Raw genomic sequence first — 19088 nt, forward strand, 5'->3', positions numbered from 1 at the left:
AAAATTCATAACATTTAAATCCCCAGAGTATATAAGTAGCACATTCCAAGACTTTAACTAAAACACCACATACCGCACTTGAAGTTTTTGTCCCTTTTATCATAATCACATCATCATCAGCAATGCGCTCCTCGACAACTTCATCTGCAGATCCAAGAAGGGATGAATCAAATGTTTCCTCGCCTTCCATATCAGCAAATGTTGAGACCTGCAAACCAATCAATGCGTACTGAGATAAAAAGGATAACTTGGGTAGACTGCTCAAATTATTTAGAACAGAGCATCAGAAACACACACACACACACACACACACACAAACTACAATATACACAAATTTGAATAAATAAAGGATAAAAAGAAAACACAAGTAATTCCAAGATACACAAACTTGAATAAATAAAGGATAAAGAGAAATCACAAGTAATTCCAAGTCAGTCACGAAATGAAGGTGCAAGTAAACCTCCACCCCCACCTTTTTCTAGTTTCAAAAAATATTCACAGCCCAAACATTGCACTGAGGGAAACTGAGCAGAGAATGGTCCATCAGGATGGAGATTCAGATTTGCCAATAAAATTAAGACCAATTGCATTTGGGAAAAGTAAATTCTTTAAGCTTATTGAAATGGAGACTAGATTCATATAGCTAAGCTAAGTCCCAGATAATCTTACATAAATTGGAGACGTGTGAAACTGTAGCATGTGCAAGTGTTTATGCATGTCTTCAGTGTCTAAGAAATTCGTTGTCCAACAGTCTCATCCACCGGCCAAAGTTTACAGGGAAGAGTGCACATTCTGTCATCACTCTACTTCATAAATGAGAAGCTAATGCAAACTTAAAAAATAGCATCCTGGTTGTCAACCAATACAACATCAAACCAGCAAATCCAATACCCTTCCTGCTTTAAATATTTAGCGTCAACATTCAAGAGGATCTAAAAGATGCACAAGCATAGCTTATAGCATGCAGGAGCAATATCTTAGAGCCTGTTTTCCACCCAGCAGCTATATATACAACCTTCAATTTCATGCAAACAAAATCACAAAAAACATCACAGCTAAGTTTCAAAAGCATATCGAGACTAAGATATATATACCAATGTGGCCCCTGTAGCCTTAGCAACATGGCGTAGGTCCTCTTTCCGAACACGTCTCACAGCAATTGCTCCAGCCTCCACAAAGTACTGAAACAACATTTTAAGCAACATTGGAGAGAAATTTATTACCTAAAGAATGGACTTTAAATATTGATGTGAATTGGATACATTAAGTAGAAGCATAACACATAACAAAAATTCTAAAATGTCAATAGTGCTATCTGGAGCCAACTGTTATTACAACAATCCTATATCAAATAAACTTTAAGATATTAGTAACTAGTTGTATCAGATAGAAAACTACCAAAGTAGGTTCAGGGAACAAGTCAAATACAGCTGCTTTCTAGTTTGCTCAAGCTCCCTAGAAGACTTCGTTTAACATGTTCCTTTGTCACAAGGGTATTTTAAAATGAACAAAGGACCAATTCTTGACACACTTTTTCTATAATAGAGACCCAAAGCAGAAAGAAAACAAAAAAAGGCGCTTCAAACATTTAGACTTTCTTTGTGAGTCTTACTTCAACCATAAGTTATTCTAGGTCTACCACTCTCCCTCCCGCAACCTTTAATGTTAATTTAATAACCTCTACCCATAGGTGCACTAGTCTATAAGAGACTACGTTTTACAGATAAAAAAAAAAAATTCATTGCAATATGAACAGGAGTGCAGTATATGGAGGATAAGACATCCTCCACAATTCAGCGAAGTACAATCACACTGAACTCCAATTGAATCCTTTTGAAGACTGGAAGGCAGCATCCCCCCAAAAATCCCAAATGAATGTGCCTAGAAAGAAGCAAGAAAGGTAGCTCTATCCCACAGCAAAGGTGGAGAAGTTATCTGAGCCTTGAAAATTCTTGAATTCCATTTGGGCCAATGGAGCCATAGAGTCCAAAAAACGGCAAACACTGCAAAAGTCAATAAAGCTCTCCCTCAATTATTTCTCCAAAAACCTCAAAATCTCACTAACAAGCATGGTATTAAATCGCTGTAGCGGGCAGCGTAACGTAATGGTAACGGGTGTAACGGGAAGCGGGAGTAGCGGATGTTACATAACGGGAAGTGGGTGTAACGGCCGTGAATTTTTTTGAAGCACGCACAACCTTGTGCATATTAGCGTACTTACATGTTTTAAGCTTTTAGCCCTTCTTAGAAAGAGTTTTAGTGTATTTTGGATCCTTTAGTTTGAGTAACTAAATTAATTGGTAAAGGAAACAAGTTTACATTTGTTTTAAACCACCATTGATAGAAAAATTACGTGTGTGTGCGTATTTATGCTTCTCATTGTTCTTATCTGTGATAAATTCGTATGTGTGCTAAATTAATTAATAAAACAAAATACATTATACACTCCATTAACCTATTAGACACATAAGACATACGAATAATAAAAATATAAAATAGCCAGAAAAGAAAGAAGGTTGTAGTTGAAAAATATAGAACATAAATATCACATTATTAATATTATCAAAATAAAATATTTTCCTGACAATTTAGTATTTTCAAATTGTTAATTAATGCATCTCTTGTGAGTATTTAAAGAAATAGTAAATTTTGTATCATTCTCATCCTCATTATAATCTTTTCCCCCTCTCGCCACATGGTATATTGAAAATAATTTATGAAAGAGAGGAAAAAAGTAAAAAATAAAATATTTTTTTGGTGTAACAGTCATGTAGTGGTTACGTAACAGCCGTAGCGGCCTTTACGTAATGGTCACGGTCTGCAACGGTCACTACAGCTGTGATTTTTCTTCTTAGCGATTTCGCGGTATGTAACGGTATCGGTAACCCAAAAATTGTTACATAAGGCCATTATGTAACGGTCGCAGCCGTTATTTAAAACCATGCTAATAAGAAATCATAGACATTTTGCAGAGCCTCTCATGCTTCACCAAAACAAGGGAAAAGAGCATTCCAAACTTATCTTGCCACCCAACAATGAAGAAAAAGGTGCACACTAGTCTCATTAGACTTGCATAAAAATATACATGCATCTGAATGGGTTGCCTTGTAAGGCCCCCTTAAGTCATTCGTGTTAATCCTTTTAAGAGTCAGGGTCAAATGAAAACCCAGGTCTTAAAAGGTACATTTGCCTTCCAAGCGACATGATACAAAGGGAAGTATTCAAAGTTGAAGGTTTCAAAATATGAGCAAAGAAATATTGAGAAAAAAAGGATCTGAACATCTCCCTTTGTTTGAGGAATAAAAAAATCCAACACACTCAATAAAGAAGTAAGCTCATCAACCCCTCTTTCATTAAAACTGCTAAAGACATGAAGTCCCAAGAAAGAGAGCCCCCATCTGAAAAGAAAAATGTTGTGATTGGTGCATTATGAATCATGGATAATGTAAAAAGATGAGGTGCCAAACAGCTCTAGCAAAGCCTCCCCACCTGAATATCCTCCCAAAACCGAATCATACTACCATTACCCACTTTAAACTGAGTTATAGAAAAGACCAAACAAGCAACCTGGAAAACAAACTGTCAGGGACTATGAGAAACATTGTCATTTCCTCCAATATCCCACCCATTCTGATGAAGTCCATACTTCTAATAACTTGGTACTATAGGGAGTTAGCCTCCAGGGTGAACCTCCACATCCATTTTCAATTGAAGAGGTATTTTTAGATAACACGTTACCAAGCCCAAACCACCACCACCACCACCCCCCCCCCCCCCCCCCCGGTGACTTAGGTCTCCTAAGTCCTAACCACATCCCAACTAACAAAATGATCCCTCTTATTCCACCTAGAAATTCCATCATAATCCTCTCCAAAAACCTCGTCACTCATGGGAACTCTAAAAAGGGATTAAAATTGGAATGTTAGAAAGAGAAGCGCTCATGAGAGTAAGATGTTCCCCAAATGATAAGTAAGCCCTCTTCCACCCTTCCAATCTCTTTCCTACTCCCTCAATCACTTAGTCCCAAAAGGCAACAGACATAGGGTTAGTCCCTAAAGGAAGATCTAGATATGATGAAGGCCAAGCCAATGAAGCACAACCAACTAGATCCTTGAAACCTTCTCAGTCACTATGCACCAAATTAATGCCGGTCCGTTAACCCGTTTTGCCACCCCTGGAGGTAGGTCGATTTTGGGAGCTTGATAAGGTCGATATTTAATGATTAATTAATTAATGAGATTATAAAAATACTTAACATAAAAAAGTAATTGCAGAGAGAGAGAGAGAGAAGGGTCCCACCACTCCCACCATGTGAATAAGGTGCACACGTGGTTTTAAAAGGTCCAAAAGGATTCCATAAATGGAAGGAAAGGGAGTGGGGCCCGGCCATCAATGCCTCATTTTATTTATTTATTATTTTATTAATGTTTGGAGCCAAGCAAACAGTCAAACAGAATATGTTCATATTAATTTATATAATATTGTATCGATGCTCATATTAATTTATGACTTTTAAGATTACACATGTTGGTAGAAGGAATAAACGTAAATGATGTGTTCCATAAAGCCTTCATAATTGATAAACTGTAATTATCCTAAAACGAGATGAAGGGTACATTGATGCATATTAAGAAGGATATGAATCTAGAACCACTTATTATCCATCTAAAGATGAAAAAAAAAAGTTGATAGGTATATGTTGACTCAAAATAACAAAGTAACGGGAAAGGTGAAATCGATGAAAGATGACAACACGAGATACTAAAGGAATTTTAGAACACAATCCTTGTTGGGTGTCATATGATAAGAACACCAGTTGAGTCCAAGATCCAAGAATCTGCAAACTCATCCGACCCAGATGAAACCGAGAGCATATCACCGTAAACGCTCTCAATGTCTCCTTCTTCTACTACATTCGCCGTGTTTGATGACCCTTCTTTGCTTTCAGCATTCCCCTGCATCCTTTCCAAACAATCGAGTTTTATATGCACCTTTTTCCCGCACTTAAAACACCACACGTCCTTCCTCTTCCCGGAGCATGTTACTATTCCAAAAGCCAATGATGAGAGTTCACATGGTGAAGGGCTCGTGGTGAAGGGGAATCAGGACCCTGGGAGGAGCAAGTTTCGAGGTGGATCGATCCTGATTCCCCTTCGCCACGAGCCCTTCACCATGTGAACTCTCATCGCTGGCCTTCTTCCTTTAATGGAACCCCAGCAATGCACTCGTGATATCCTACAACTCCAGGGTTTCTTTCCCCCATGTCAGAGTTGTAACCAGATTCTCATATGTAGGAGACGTCGGTAGGGAATTGAGTAGCATCAACGCTTTGTCTTCCTCCTCGAAGTTCATATTAACTCACTTCAGATCACTAATGATCAGATTGAATGTGTTGATGGGCTGTGTCAAGTCCGAACCATCTGTCATCTTAAGCCAATATATTTTTTGCTTAAGATACAACTTGTTCGTCAATGACTTGAACATGTACCAGCTTTCCAGTTTCAGCCAAACCACTACTGGAAATTCCTCATCCATGACGTGATACATCACATCATCGACCAAACAATGCCTGATAGTGGACATAGCTTTCACTTCCAGCTCCTTCCAACTCGTGTCATCCATGTCTTGTGGCTTCTTTCCGTATAGTGCCTTCACCATACCTTGCTGCACCAGCAAGTCCTCAACCCTCCTCTTCCAATGTCCGAAATTTCCCGTTCCATCAAACTTATTAACATCGAACTTCACCGAAGAGATCCCAGCCATTGCAACCAATAGCTCTGATACCAATTTGTTTATGCGAATGCGCAGTGGAAGACCTCACAAACTCGAATCAATCCCAGAACAAGCAATGCAAGCACTCAATGATGAACAATACGGAACAAGCAATCACTCGCAAAGAGAATCAATAATCAAAGACACAAGATTTACATGGTTCGGAAATGTGCATACGTCCACGGGGGCAGCGAATGAATTCTCACTATCACAATGTCAAGCTTACATTTTAGGGTTACAAATATTGATAGAATACGAACCCTAAGCGTACAAGAACCTTAGAACACATCTAAATCATCCCTGTACCAATCCCCGGAGGAAAATCATCCAATCCCCCCAATCTATTGATCACCAATTTCAAATTCTGTGACCTGTGCCGAACGAAATTGTAGACGGTTTAATGCCGAGAGCTGAGTCTTGCAGTCTGAAACCGTCGACGATTTGATACTAAGAGCAAATTGTCTCTAAAATGGTCGACGGTTTGATCCTGCAACCAGCCTCCTTGTTCTTTTGCATCACTAAGCTTTCCCCAGTGCATGCGTTCCACTCAAATATGAATCACATCTCCAACAATACTTAACATATATTATAAATAAAGGAAGAGAACTATCATTGAAGTTAGGTCTTTCATTTTACCAAACATGGTATCAGAGCAAGATCCGACTTTAACCCTAACTGCATGACCGCCACAAAATCAAACCCTAGACATCATAATACCACACAACCTGCTGCAGTAGAAGGGTCATCAGCAGCACCAAAATCCGGGAGCAGCTTCAGCAGTTGCCAGAAAAAGCTGCAGTCGCCAGAAAAATCCTGGATGCTGTTCTCTTCAACACCTCAAGAAATACCTCATATTCTGCAAAACTAACCACAGAGCAAGCCCCAGAACCTGCTGATCTGCCAGACCTGAAAATTTCATAGCCTGAGGATCCTCCATGGGCCCCCACATGCTGGGGGAAAGCCGGCAGTGCCGACCCACGTGCTGGCACATGAGCAGTTTTAAGCAGCCATTTTGCTTCGGTTTCCTCCCAAATGTCTTGAATCCTTCCTCACACAATAATACCAAGTTGTTTGTCATTTTTCATCCAATGGTATCCCCTTTTTAAGTTGCTTATGCGCAGTATTCCGGAAATGATTGCTTGCTAATGCCTGAAGCTGTTGGTCAACAAGAGTTCATTGAGGCCTGAAACAATGGTCATGCTATGTTCTTGATTCGTTTTTTATCTTTCTTCTTCATTGTGTGCTTGTGGTTTGCTCCGGTTGTTGAACGTTGTGTGTTGGGATGGTGCCCATGAAATCTAGGAGGATGTTGTTCTATGTGTACTTCAGATGTTTTACTATATAGAGCCTGTTTGGTACTCTTAGAGCTGCATGTTAGTTTCTTCAGGATGTGTTTAAGTCTCTTGGAGCAACAGCAGCATTTATACATTGATTCTGTAGAGCTGTGGCAGTGCTATGTCCAATTGTTTATGTCTCTTGGAGCAGTGGCAGCATTTATACATTGATTTTGTAGGATTGTGGCAGTGCTATGTCTATTTGTTGATGACTTGTTTGTGGTTGAATCAACAGTTGACTCGTTTGTGTTTGGTTCAGGTGGTCTATAAATTCACTTGTGGTTGTTTCGGTTGGTCCAGAAGTTCACTTTTGGAATCCCAAGAAGATTTTGTTCGCTGTGCATTTTTTATTTGCTGCTGTATTGAGGTTGTGTGTGTGTTGGGATGGCATCCTCAACATGGTTTTAAATAAAGGCCGCGACCGTTACGTAACACCGTTACGTAAAGGTTTTTTGGGTAACCGATACCGTTACACACCGCAAAATCGGTGGGAAGAAAAATCACAGCCGTAGCGGCCGTTACGGACCGCGACCATTACATAAAGGCCGCTACGGCCGTTACGTAACCGCTACAAGACTGTTACGCCAAAAAAATATTTTATTTTTTACTTTTTCTTCTCACTTTTTCTCTCTCTTTCATATATCATTCTCAATATTCCAAGTGGCAAGAGGGGGAAAAGATTATAATGAGGATGACAATGATACAAAATTTACTTTTTCTTTAAATACTCACAATAGATGCATTAATTAACAATTTCAAAATACTAACTTGTTAGGAATTTTTTTTTTTAATAATATTAGTAATGTGATATTTATGTTCTTTATTTTTCAACTTCAACCTTCTTTCTTTTCTAACTATTTTATATTTATATTATTCGTATGTCTTATGTGTCTAATAGATTAATGGAGTGTATAATGTATTTTATTTTATTAATTCATTTAGCACACATAAGAATTTATCACAGATAAGAACAATGAGAAGTATAAATACGTGCACACACGTAATTTTCTATCAATGATGGTTTAAAACAAATGTAAACTCGTTGCCCTTACCAAATAACTTAGTTACTCGAACTAAAGGGTCCAAAATACACTAAAACCCTTTCTAAGAATGGCCAAAAGCTTAAAACATGCAAGTACGCTAATATGCACAAGGTTGTGCGTGCCTCAAAAATATTCACGGCCGTTACACCCGCTTCCCGTTATGTAACATCCGCTACTCCTGCTTCCCGTTACACCTGTTACCGTTACGTTACGCTACCCGCTACCGCGATTTAAAACCATGATCCTCAAATACCAAAAGTGTGTTTTCATCATCAGGCATTTGTTCAGGTGAACAGCATACTATAACTATTTGAGGAAGAGTATTCAAGGTTCCAACAGCATCAAACATCCCAACAAGCATCTCATCACGTTTCATCTTTTGCTCAAAAGGTAATCCTACAATTTTTATGTCATCTGGTATCACTCCCACTAGTCCTTGGATTATTGACTCTGCTGCTACTAACCATGAGACAAGTGTAACTAACTTCTTTCCTGCCCTCCAATATCCTAAAAATATACCTCAAGCTACCTTTGCTGATGGGTCTGCAACTACAGTTAAAGGGACAGGAATAGTAAATCCTACTCCATCTCTTTTTATTCTGACTTTAGTCTCCTTTCAATCTCATGTCAGTTAGTACGCTTACGAAGGCAATAAATTGCTCTGTAACCTTCTTTCCTAATTCTGTGATTATTCAAGATTTGAAGACGAGGAAGACAATTGGGATAGGACGTGCAGTTTGAGTCGCTGTCTTCTCCCATTGCCTGCACAGCCACTATTACACCACTTCAAATCCATTGCTGCCTTGGCCATCCGTCCTTGGACAAATTAAAACAGCTAGTTCCTAACTCGAGTTCTGTGTCTAGTCTTGAGTGTGAGTCCTGTCAATTTGCAAAAAATCATTATGTTACCTTTGCTTCCCGAGTCAATAAACGGGCAGATAGTCCTTTCATGCTCGTCCATTCTAATGTTTGGGGTCCGATTATCATGTCTCGCTGAAATTGGGGTTTCAATGCTTTGTTACATTGTTGATGACCACTACAAGATGACTTGGTTGTACTTAATGAAAGATCGTTCTAAGTTGTTTAATATCTTTTGTGACTTATATTCTCAAATAAAGACTCAGTTTGATATGCCAATCAAGATGCTTCGTAGTGATGATGCTTAGGAGTACTTCAGTACCTACTTCAGTACCCAATTCAGTACCTATATGACTAATTTTGGTGTGATCCATCAGTCATCTTGTGCCCCCACTCCACAACAAAATGGATTTTCAAAACAGAAAAAATAGACATATTCTCGAAGTCACTCATACTCTATTGTATCAAATGAATGTCCCCAAAGTTTTTTGGAGTGATGTCGTGCTCATTGCTTGCTCTCTCATTGATAAAATGACACCCTCTATTCTTGGTGGTAAAATCCCATATTCAATTATCTTCCCTAAGGCTTCTTTGTTCTCCCTTCCTCCTCGTATATTAGGTTGTGTCTTTTGTTCGTCAATTAACTTCAAGAACAGCAAGTTGGATCCTAGTGCTATCAATGCATTTTTCTAGGGTATTCCTATACTCAAAAGGGATATCAATATTATAGCCCCACTTTAAATTGATTCTTTCTCTACTGATATCACCTTTTTTGAGTCTATTCCATACTACTCTCTTTCCTTGAGTTCTATTGACCTTAATGAGTCACTTCCTCTGCTTTGTCTTCCAAATCCTAACCTAATATTTGTGCCCAATCCTCCAACATCTTCATCCAGTTTGAATCCTTCTTGTCACTTGGATCATCAATTTGCAGGTATACACATGGCGACTAAAGTAAGGAGAGCCTTCTCTAGCTTCCACTTCTACGCCTTTAGTTCCCTCATCAGATGATCCTATTTCCCAAGATGTTGATTTGCCCATTGCTGTTTGAAAAGGTAAACAGAGTTGTACCCAACATCAATCTCTAATTTTGTTTGTTTCGATTTCTTGTTACCCTCATATTACTATTTTGTTAGTACTTTGTCCTATATTGCTCTTCCAAAATATATTTCTAAAGCTCTGTCACATTCTGTGTGGAGGAATACAATGATAGAAGAGATGCATGCTCTACAAGATAATGATAATTGGGACTTGGTAGGTCTTCCTCCTGATAAGTCTGTGGTTGGTTGTCATTGGGTGTACAATGTGAAGGTTAATCTAGATGGTTCCATTGAAGGCCCGCCTTGTTGCTAAGGAATATACTCTGGCGTATAGCCTAGACTATTCAGACACGTTCTCCCCTGTAACCAAACTCGCCTCAATACGTTTGTTCATCTCCTTAGCCACCACCTATCACTGGCATCTACACCAATTAGACGTGAAGAATGTTTTCCTACATGGTGATCTTCAAAAGAAGGTCTATATGGAGTAACCATCTAGGTTTGTTGCTTAAGGGGAGTGAGGCTTAGTGAGTCAGCTCAAGAAGGCACTATATGGTTTAAAATAATATCCAAGGGCATGGTTTGGGCTTCGATGCTATAATACTTGAGTTTGGCTTCAACGGTGTACAGTAGATCATTTTTGAATTTTATCGTCATACTCCATCTAAAAGGATTCTGCTTATAGTGTATGTGGATGATATTGTGATTATTGATGATGGTGATCAAGGTATTTAAAGGTTAAAGCATTTCCTACAAATTAAGTTTCAAACAAAGGATTTTGGACCATTGAAGTACTTCTTGGGTATAGAACTATCGAGATCTCGTGCAAGAACTGTCTTGTCACAAAGGAAGTATGGTCTTGATCTTTTAGATGAGATGGGAATGTTGGGATCCAAACCTGTTGATACACCCATGGATCCCAATAATAAGGCACTACAAATATGGGTGATTTGTTGCCTAACCCAAGATGGTAGCGAAGACTTGTTAGGAAATTGAATTATCTTATAGTCACTCAACCAAATATATCCTTCGCAACAAGTGTTGTGAGCTAGTTTCTCGATTCCCTAAGAACAAGTCACTAGGATGCAAAAATTTGCATTTTGAGATATCGCAAAGGTGCACTAAGGACAGGTCTCTTATATCAGAATTGGGGCCACACTCATATTCAAGGATATACAGATGCAGATTAGCCCAAGTCGCCTTCCAACCGAAGATCTACAATTGGCTACTGTGTCTTTTTCGATTATAATTTGGTGCCTTGGAAAAGTAAGAAACAAACTATGGCGGCCAAGTCAAGTGCTGAGTCAAAGTATAGGGCTATGGCACACACTACATGTAAACTGTTAAGTTGAAGAACATGTTGAAGGAACTAGGTTTTTCACATTCTCAGCCTATGGAGTTGGTGGGTGATAAATGAGTTGCTATTCATATTGCCTCCAATCCAATCTTCCATAAGCAAACAGAGCACATTGAAATTGATTGTCACTTTATTCAGGAGAAACTTGTATAGAAGCTCATTACAACCACATGAAGTTTGAGTTTCAGCTTGCCAATTTATTCACTAAAGCCTTGGGAGGTACTCATGTGAAATTCATTTGTAACAAGCTAGAAGCATATGATAAACACGCGCCAGCTTGAGGGGGAGCGTTAGTGGTTATTTAGTCATATAGCATTATTATTATGCGTTAGAGTTATATTAATAAGTGTGAATTAGTAAGCGTATTATGGTCATTGGTATTGTACTTGACATATATTATAAATAGAGGAAGAGACCTATCATCGAAGTTAGGTCTTCCATTTTACCCGATTATTCAACAATGTCATAAGCCTTTTCAAAATCTAATTTGAAAGTTGCATACTATAGACACATTGTGATCCGCCCCTTCTCCAAACCCTACTTATGCGGGAGCTTTGTGCACCGAGCTGCCTTTTTTTTTTTTACCCTCCTTACCCCTCCTCATCTAAAATGTGTTTCTCTTTAATAAAAGCAAACTAAGCCATTTTCACCATATCTCCCATAACCTCTCAAAGCCTCTTGAACAAGACCTTAATTAAAACCCTGTCGATATTAGTCACAGACTGATAGGCCTAAAATCCCTAACCCTCCTTGACCTCGCCTTCTTAGGAATAACTATAAATGTGAAATTTACATTATTTCCCACCAAACATATTAGTACAAAAACTCACCAAAGAAGTTAGGCGCACCCAACTTTCACCAAAAATCCTAAGTAAGTTATTCCATAAAGCCCAAGAGAAGGGGCAATGTAAAAACAAGTGAGAACAATTTTTCCATTCCTAAAGCAAAGGACACAAACATCAGGAGGCAGGGCCCTGTAAGGTCTTCGTTTCTGAAGTAAATAAGTAGCATTGATTTTTCCTAGGATAGCGATCCAAGAAAGAGACTTGATCTTTGAATGATCTTTAGCTTCCCAAATTAAAGAATAAAGAACAAAGGCCTAACATTAGGGTCCTTGCCTTTTGATTTTCATGTACACAATTTTCATGATTTATTGCTAATTTGTTATTTGCATTATTGATATGAACTTTTAATGTTTAAAGGACATAGTTTTAAAATTAGAACTTATGAACTTTTGCTAGCTGCTGCAAATTAAATGATATTTGAATGCTTGTTTCTTTAACACAACTATATATATGAAAATATAATTTTAATCTCCATGTCCTAATTTTTTAAAATTTTGTGTCAACGTGTCAAAGACATGTCTATGCTTCATAGGTTAACAAGCACAAATTGTATACCTCCCGATCATAGTCAACAAGCACAAATTTGTGGATAATAACTCCATTTAGTTCAATTCCATCTTGTTATAGGCCCTTCCAAGCAGTTTCTACATTGTGAATCGATATTATTCCCCATGCATTAGCAAACTTCATACCCCTAGACGAGTAACAGCTACATTTACCTTGTCCCCATTCCTCACATCTCTATAAGTAAAAAATATTTTCTTGTTAATTAAACCAATCATGCAGCCAATTCATCTACCCAAGAGAGTCAAGTAAAGTAAGTTTAATGCCATAGTCGAGTCAAGAGGCATGCTAGATACCATGAGGATGGAACTCTAGTGCTCACTCAGTTGTGACTATGGTAGAGCCAAAGTACCATTCGCATCCACCTCTCCTTTACCAATGGGTCTAGTTAGGTCATTACAGTGGTCAATTTTCTGCTGAGGTCTATGACATCCCTACAAAGTTTTATGGCTCCCTTGTCCTATGGCTGCCTGGGCCTCATGAGTCTTTTCTATGAGGACGTCTATGTGATCCTGCTAATCCTTCAAAACTATTCACAACCTTCTGAACTAGCTCAAACTAATCTTTGGCCACCATAACTCCCCTCGTATTATTCTTTCCTTGGCTTCTTGATGCAGAACCCCAAGAATGAACGTCCGAAGACCCCAAATCAGATTTATCAAAACCGCAAACCGAAAATAAGATTCGACATAGTAGTGGATCCTTGACCTATTGCTTGATGTGAAGCACAAACCAAGAATATCAAATTAATAGATGAACGCCACAAAGGTAGCACCTTTGATAAGTTCGGAGAAAGTTCAATGAAGAACTTAAAGAGAAATAAACCTCACTTTGATATGTATTTAGCCAAAAATATTCCCTTCTTCAATACAACAGAGAGTTGGCTACTTATAGAAAATAAAAGAAACCCAAGACATCAGCCCGGTCAATAAAAATAGGCTATGACATCAATCTGGCCAATAAAATAGCCCCACATAACCTTAAGCATGCCATGTCATTTAATGAAACATGTGCAAGTCACATGCCATGTTTAATTGACACAATTGGCCCACTATTTAGCCCATACTTTAATTAAAACAATAAAAATTCCCCAAACAACCCCTATTGGCTTAAGGTTTCAAATTCACATGTCTTTAAACAATTTACCATCTTAAGCTCTTCAAGAAAGTCCTTTTCTTTAGTGTCCATGGCCCTCATTGACTCTTGCTCAAGCAACTTCTCAATTAGTCCTTGCGCAGCCTCCTTGACCTCTTGACCTTCTTGGCTCTAGCTCTTGTGATGGGTCCGCTTGGCATGCGCAAATCATCTTGTGCAATCGGAGCTTGTTGGTTCATATCACTTCTTTTGGTCCAGTTCGGTCAGAACAAGTTAGACCAGTCTGAGTCAAAGTAAACCAGTTAGTTCGATTATTCAGAGCAGCTTAGTTCAATTGTTAGGGCACCGGTTTGATGAAAGAAACCCCTTCACTTGTTCTGTTGCCTCCCACAAAAACTGCAAGCTGTCTTTGAAGCAAAGAAGAGGCAAACAACAGCTAGGGCCTTGGCAACAACAATCAACTGTGAGACATGTTAAGGCTGTTCGACAAGAAAATTCAACAAAAATTGAAGATTTTGGCGAAGAAACTTCTAAGACCAAGCTTCGCCAGTGATGAATCATGTTCGTAACAGCGGAGACAATAGGCTGGAGCTTGAAGAATGGTGGAGCTAGACAACAGTAAAATCATACAACACCACCAATAACTAATTCTATACAATGATGACGATGGCGAGAAGGATGCAAAGATGAAATGCGATTTAGGTGGGTGAGGAATGTACTGACAAAGAATGGAGATTGGAGACCAGATGGGTAGCAGTGACAGTGGTGATGATCATTCAAAACTCCAATACAAATTGGTGCAGAACGGACCGAAAGAACTCACAGGTAAAAACCCTGAAAATCATTTATTCAATTTCTCCAAATTCCAAAACCAACTTTTAACATGATTACAACTCTAAAAATAGAGGAGTCAAAATAGAAAAACACTTTCCTAAAATAAATAACTGAAAATAAAATATATAAAAATCACCTAAATTTCTTGAATGACAAATATGGCATCCAGACTAGACCCCACTCCATGTAGGACTATTACCTCCTCCATCATGAAGCCTATGAGAGGGTGATGTAATTTCAGTCTGTGTAGACACTCCTAAGGACATGAATCCATGCCTACTCAACCATGAGTATCAGTAGAGAAAACATGGGTAATTAAATATTTATATATTTTGGTAGCTAAGATTTAATGCATAATTGTATTTTTTTTGGTTGCATTTAATAATTAGATGATGGAAACTTTCAAAAGGCGTTGTGTTAAAGAGCCCATGGATGCGCCTGTGGTGACTACTAAGGGGCCTGCCTTCTAGATTGGGTATCAAAGGAGTCACAATGTGCCCCAATAATTAAGTCAAGGGTAAAATTAATTTCTTTGGGGAATTTAAAAATGAAATAAAATCAAGGTCCGTGTTTTGTCCAGGTTAAGTCACAATCTGCATTTAATTGATATTATTCCTACAACAAGCACCATGAGTGTGTTCTTGTCTTAATACCTTTCCTCGTGCAAAAGTGTACCCCCAGAATCTAGACATGAGACTATAGACCAAAAGCCTAATTTTTTAGTAACTTAACCTCCATTTGGGAGCACTTAAAAAAAGGTGCTTCTAGTACTTATTACTTAGAGCAAACACTTTTACAAAAAGTGATGTTTGCCTTGCACCATAACAAGTACTTGTCACAAAAAGTGCTTTTCCAAAATCATTTTTTTGAGAAATTTTTAAGTGAATTTTGAGAAGCAATGAAAGATAGCTTTTTGGCCACTTATAAGTGGCACTATTCATAGGCAGCGTTAGTTTTGTAAATATAATAAATTTTAGAGACAATTTTATAATTTTAAAAAATATATTAGAAAATAATCATATATTATTTTATTATGTATTGTATATTAATTACTGATGAAACATAATTCAATTCGAGAATGAAGAAGAACCATCTATTAATTAAATTAACATTAAATAAATTAAAATATTATCTCAACATAAATTAATATAATAATCATATGCTTTAAGTATACATTAAGAACAATATTATTGTTAATTAAAAATAATAATATATTATTTTTACCTAATAAAAATTTTTAATGGTAATTAAAAATAATAATTAACATAATTATTGATTAAATTTTTAATTAGAAAATATTAATATTTTAATTCAAAATATAATAAAAATTTAATCATATATTATTTTATTGCTTATTATAACATATTAATTATTGACGAAATATAATTCAATTCTACAATGACTAAAAAGAACTATCTATTAATTTAAAATAACATTCAATAATTTAAATTTTTTAATTAGTTATTAATACTATTTTTTATCATAAATTAATGTGATAATCATATGTTATAAATATATTAAAAAGATTATCGTTAGTTAAAACTAATAATATTAAATTATTTTACGTAATAGTATTTATATTTTATTAAAAATAATTAACATAGTTATAAATTACATTTTAATTAGAAAATATTAATATTTCTATCTATTTAAAAATTAATAATATATTATGTTATTATTTGCTATGGCATATTAGTTAATAAAGAAATATAATTCAATTCTGAAACAAAGAAGAACCATCTTTTAATTTAAATTAATATTAAATAAATTATATTTTTTAATTAATAATTTATTTTTAACCTAAATTAATATGATAGAAATATGTTATTAATATATATAAATAACAAGATTATTTTAAATTTAATAATAATCTTATATTATTCTACCTTATAGAAAACATCTAAATGTTAATTAAAAATAATTAACATATTACTAATTAAATTGTTAATTAGAAAATATTAATATTTTTAATTTAAATATATTTAAAAATAGTCATGTATTATTTTATTATATATTATAACATATTAACGATTGATGAAAATAACAAAATAAATTCATATAGGTAATAAAAGTGAATATCCAAAGACCACTTATGTTAAACACAACCAAACACTACTCATGACTTTAAGCACTTTTCCAGTACAGCACTTTTTTTTCCTGAAAATCGGCACTTTTTCCTGAAAACCATTCTTCATAAGTGGTCCCAGTCATGGTTTTAAATCGCGGTAGCGGGTAGCGTAACGTAACGGTAACAAGTGTAACGGGAAGCAGGAGTAGCGGATGTTACAGAGCGGGAAGCGGGTGTAACGGCCGTGAATTTTTTTGAAGCACGCACAACCTTGTGCATATTAGCATACTTGCATGTTTTAAGCTTTTGGCCATTCTTAGAAAGGGTTTTAGTGTATTTTGGACCCTTTAGTTCGAGTAACTAAGTTATTTGGTAAGGGCAACAAGTTTACATTTGTTTTAAACCATCATTGATAGAAAATTACGTGTGTGTGCGTATTTATACTTCTCATTGTTCTTATCAGTGATAAATTCTTATGTGTGCTAAATGAATTAATAAAATAAAATACACTATATACTCCATTAATCTATTAGACACATAAGACATACGAATAATATAAATATAAAATAGCTAGAAAAGACAGAAGGTTGAAGTTGAAAAATAAAGAACATAAATATCACATTACTAATATTATTAAAAAAAAAATTCCTAACAAGTTAGTATTTTGAAATTGTTAATTAATGCATCTATTGTGAGTATTTAAAGAAAAAGTAAATTTTGTATCATTGTCATCCTCATTATAATCTTTTCCCCCTCTTGCCACTTGGTATATTGAGAATGATATATGAAAGAGAGAGAAAAAGTGAGAAGAAAAAGTAAAAAATAAAATATTTTTTTGGTGTAACAGTCCTGTAGCGGTTACGTAACGGCCGTAGTGGCCTTTACGTAATAGTCGCGGTCCGTAACGGCCGCTACGGCCGTGATTTTTCTTCCCACTGATTTCGCGGTGTGTAACGGTATCGGTAACCCAAAAAACCTTTATGTAACGGCGTTACGTAACGGTCGTGGCCTTTATTTAAAACCATGGTCCCAGTCAATCCCTTAGGTAAGTTGAAACCTTCATTAAAATTCTGAGATGGAAGGTTCTTGAATAGAGAATATGGTAGAACAATTAGTTGACCTGATGACACCAAGAAGTGCATCCCAAATATTTCCAACGAAAGTCAAAAGACAAAAAATAGCCTTGCAAGGATTGCAATATGATTACAACCTAGGGCAGAAAATGGATACTGACCCAACATGATAGTATAATTCTAAATCTAAGAATAACCAATAGCATATAGAATGATAAATTAGAGAGAAGCTTGCCTTGAGTGCCATGTCATCAATCCCTTTTGTAGTTAGGACAACATTGGCTCCAGCAGTCAGAAGTTTTTCAATATGCTCTTTGGTCATATCAGCTTCTCTGCAAAGACACAAGCACAGGAAGGTTGCATCAGATGCAACAATAATTACTGACTTGAAAGGACCATATTGAAGTCATGAAACAGATACTACAATTATCTTCAGAAGTCCTGGCAAAATATCTGGCTTCCACAAAAAACAGAAACAATTTGGATTCTAAATAAATAACATAAACAAGGAAGCTATGCAATGAGTGTTTATTTTTACATATTAATAAATGTTTTAATGTACAGCATCTATGATATAGAAGCATCCAATACAATAATCTTCTCATTGTGGTACTTAATATCTGACGGAATAAATAAACTAATTCCTCAAAAGTATAAAATGATACAGTAGCTAAAACCCTTCATGACAAATTAACTTCATATCAAACTCTTCAACTAACACTGAGAAGAAATTTGTGGAAATTAAACCTTCTAGCCACCCTCCACCACAGAATGCTGGTTATCTAAAATCAATACTCCGTTTGAATTAAGGTAAAAGTGAAGAAAAGTGAAAACTAAACATCTTAAGCTTGCATAGTCTTAAGGTTTCTACCTTCCGTGATAGTTGTGGCCTTTGGTTCCCAAATAGAGGGTGGACCTCTTAGAATTTTCCTGATCATTTCATATGTAGTATAGGTTTTTCCTAAGACACTTAAAGAGTTTATTATGTGGGTAAATCTGGTGTACATGCTTGATATTGTTTCATCAAAATTCATTTTGAAAGTTTCATATTCACTTGTTAGCATATCTATCCTATTGTCTCTAACATCGACGGTTCCTTCATAAGTTACTTCTAACTTATCCCAAATTTCCTTAGCTGTTTTGCAAGCCATGACTCGATTAAACTCATTAGCATCTAATGCACAATATAACGCATTTATAGCACT

General features: G+C 36.4%; 1 protein-coding gene across 1 annotated transcript in view; it reads right to left on the reverse strand.

The window, feature by feature from the left end:
- LOC131166965 (T-complex protein 1 subunit alpha-like) overlaps nt 1–18211 on the reverse strand; it is a 37085-nt gene extending 18874 nt beyond the window's left edge. Inside the window, exons 1-3 of the mRNA XM_058125661.1 lie at nt 18119–18211; nt 1095–1181; nt 74–208 (exon numbers count right to left, since the gene is read on the reverse strand). Of these exons, the coding sequence (XP_057981644.1) occupies nt 74–208; nt 1095–1181; nt 18119–18205 (309 nt within the window). The 5' untranslated portion in view covers nt 18206–18211. The remainder of the gene's footprint in view (nt 1–73; nt 209–1094; nt 1182–18118) is intronic.
- Between the last annotated feature and the right edge of the window lie 877 nt (nt 18212–19088).

The sequence above is a fragment of the Malania oleifera genome, chromosome 10 (genome assembly GCF_029873635.1).
Source record: "Malania oleifera isolate guangnan ecotype guangnan chromosome 10, ASM2987363v1, whole genome shotgun sequence".
Taxonomy (NCBI): domain Eukaryota; kingdom Viridiplantae; phylum Streptophyta; class Magnoliopsida; order Santalales; family Ximeniaceae; genus Malania; species Malania oleifera.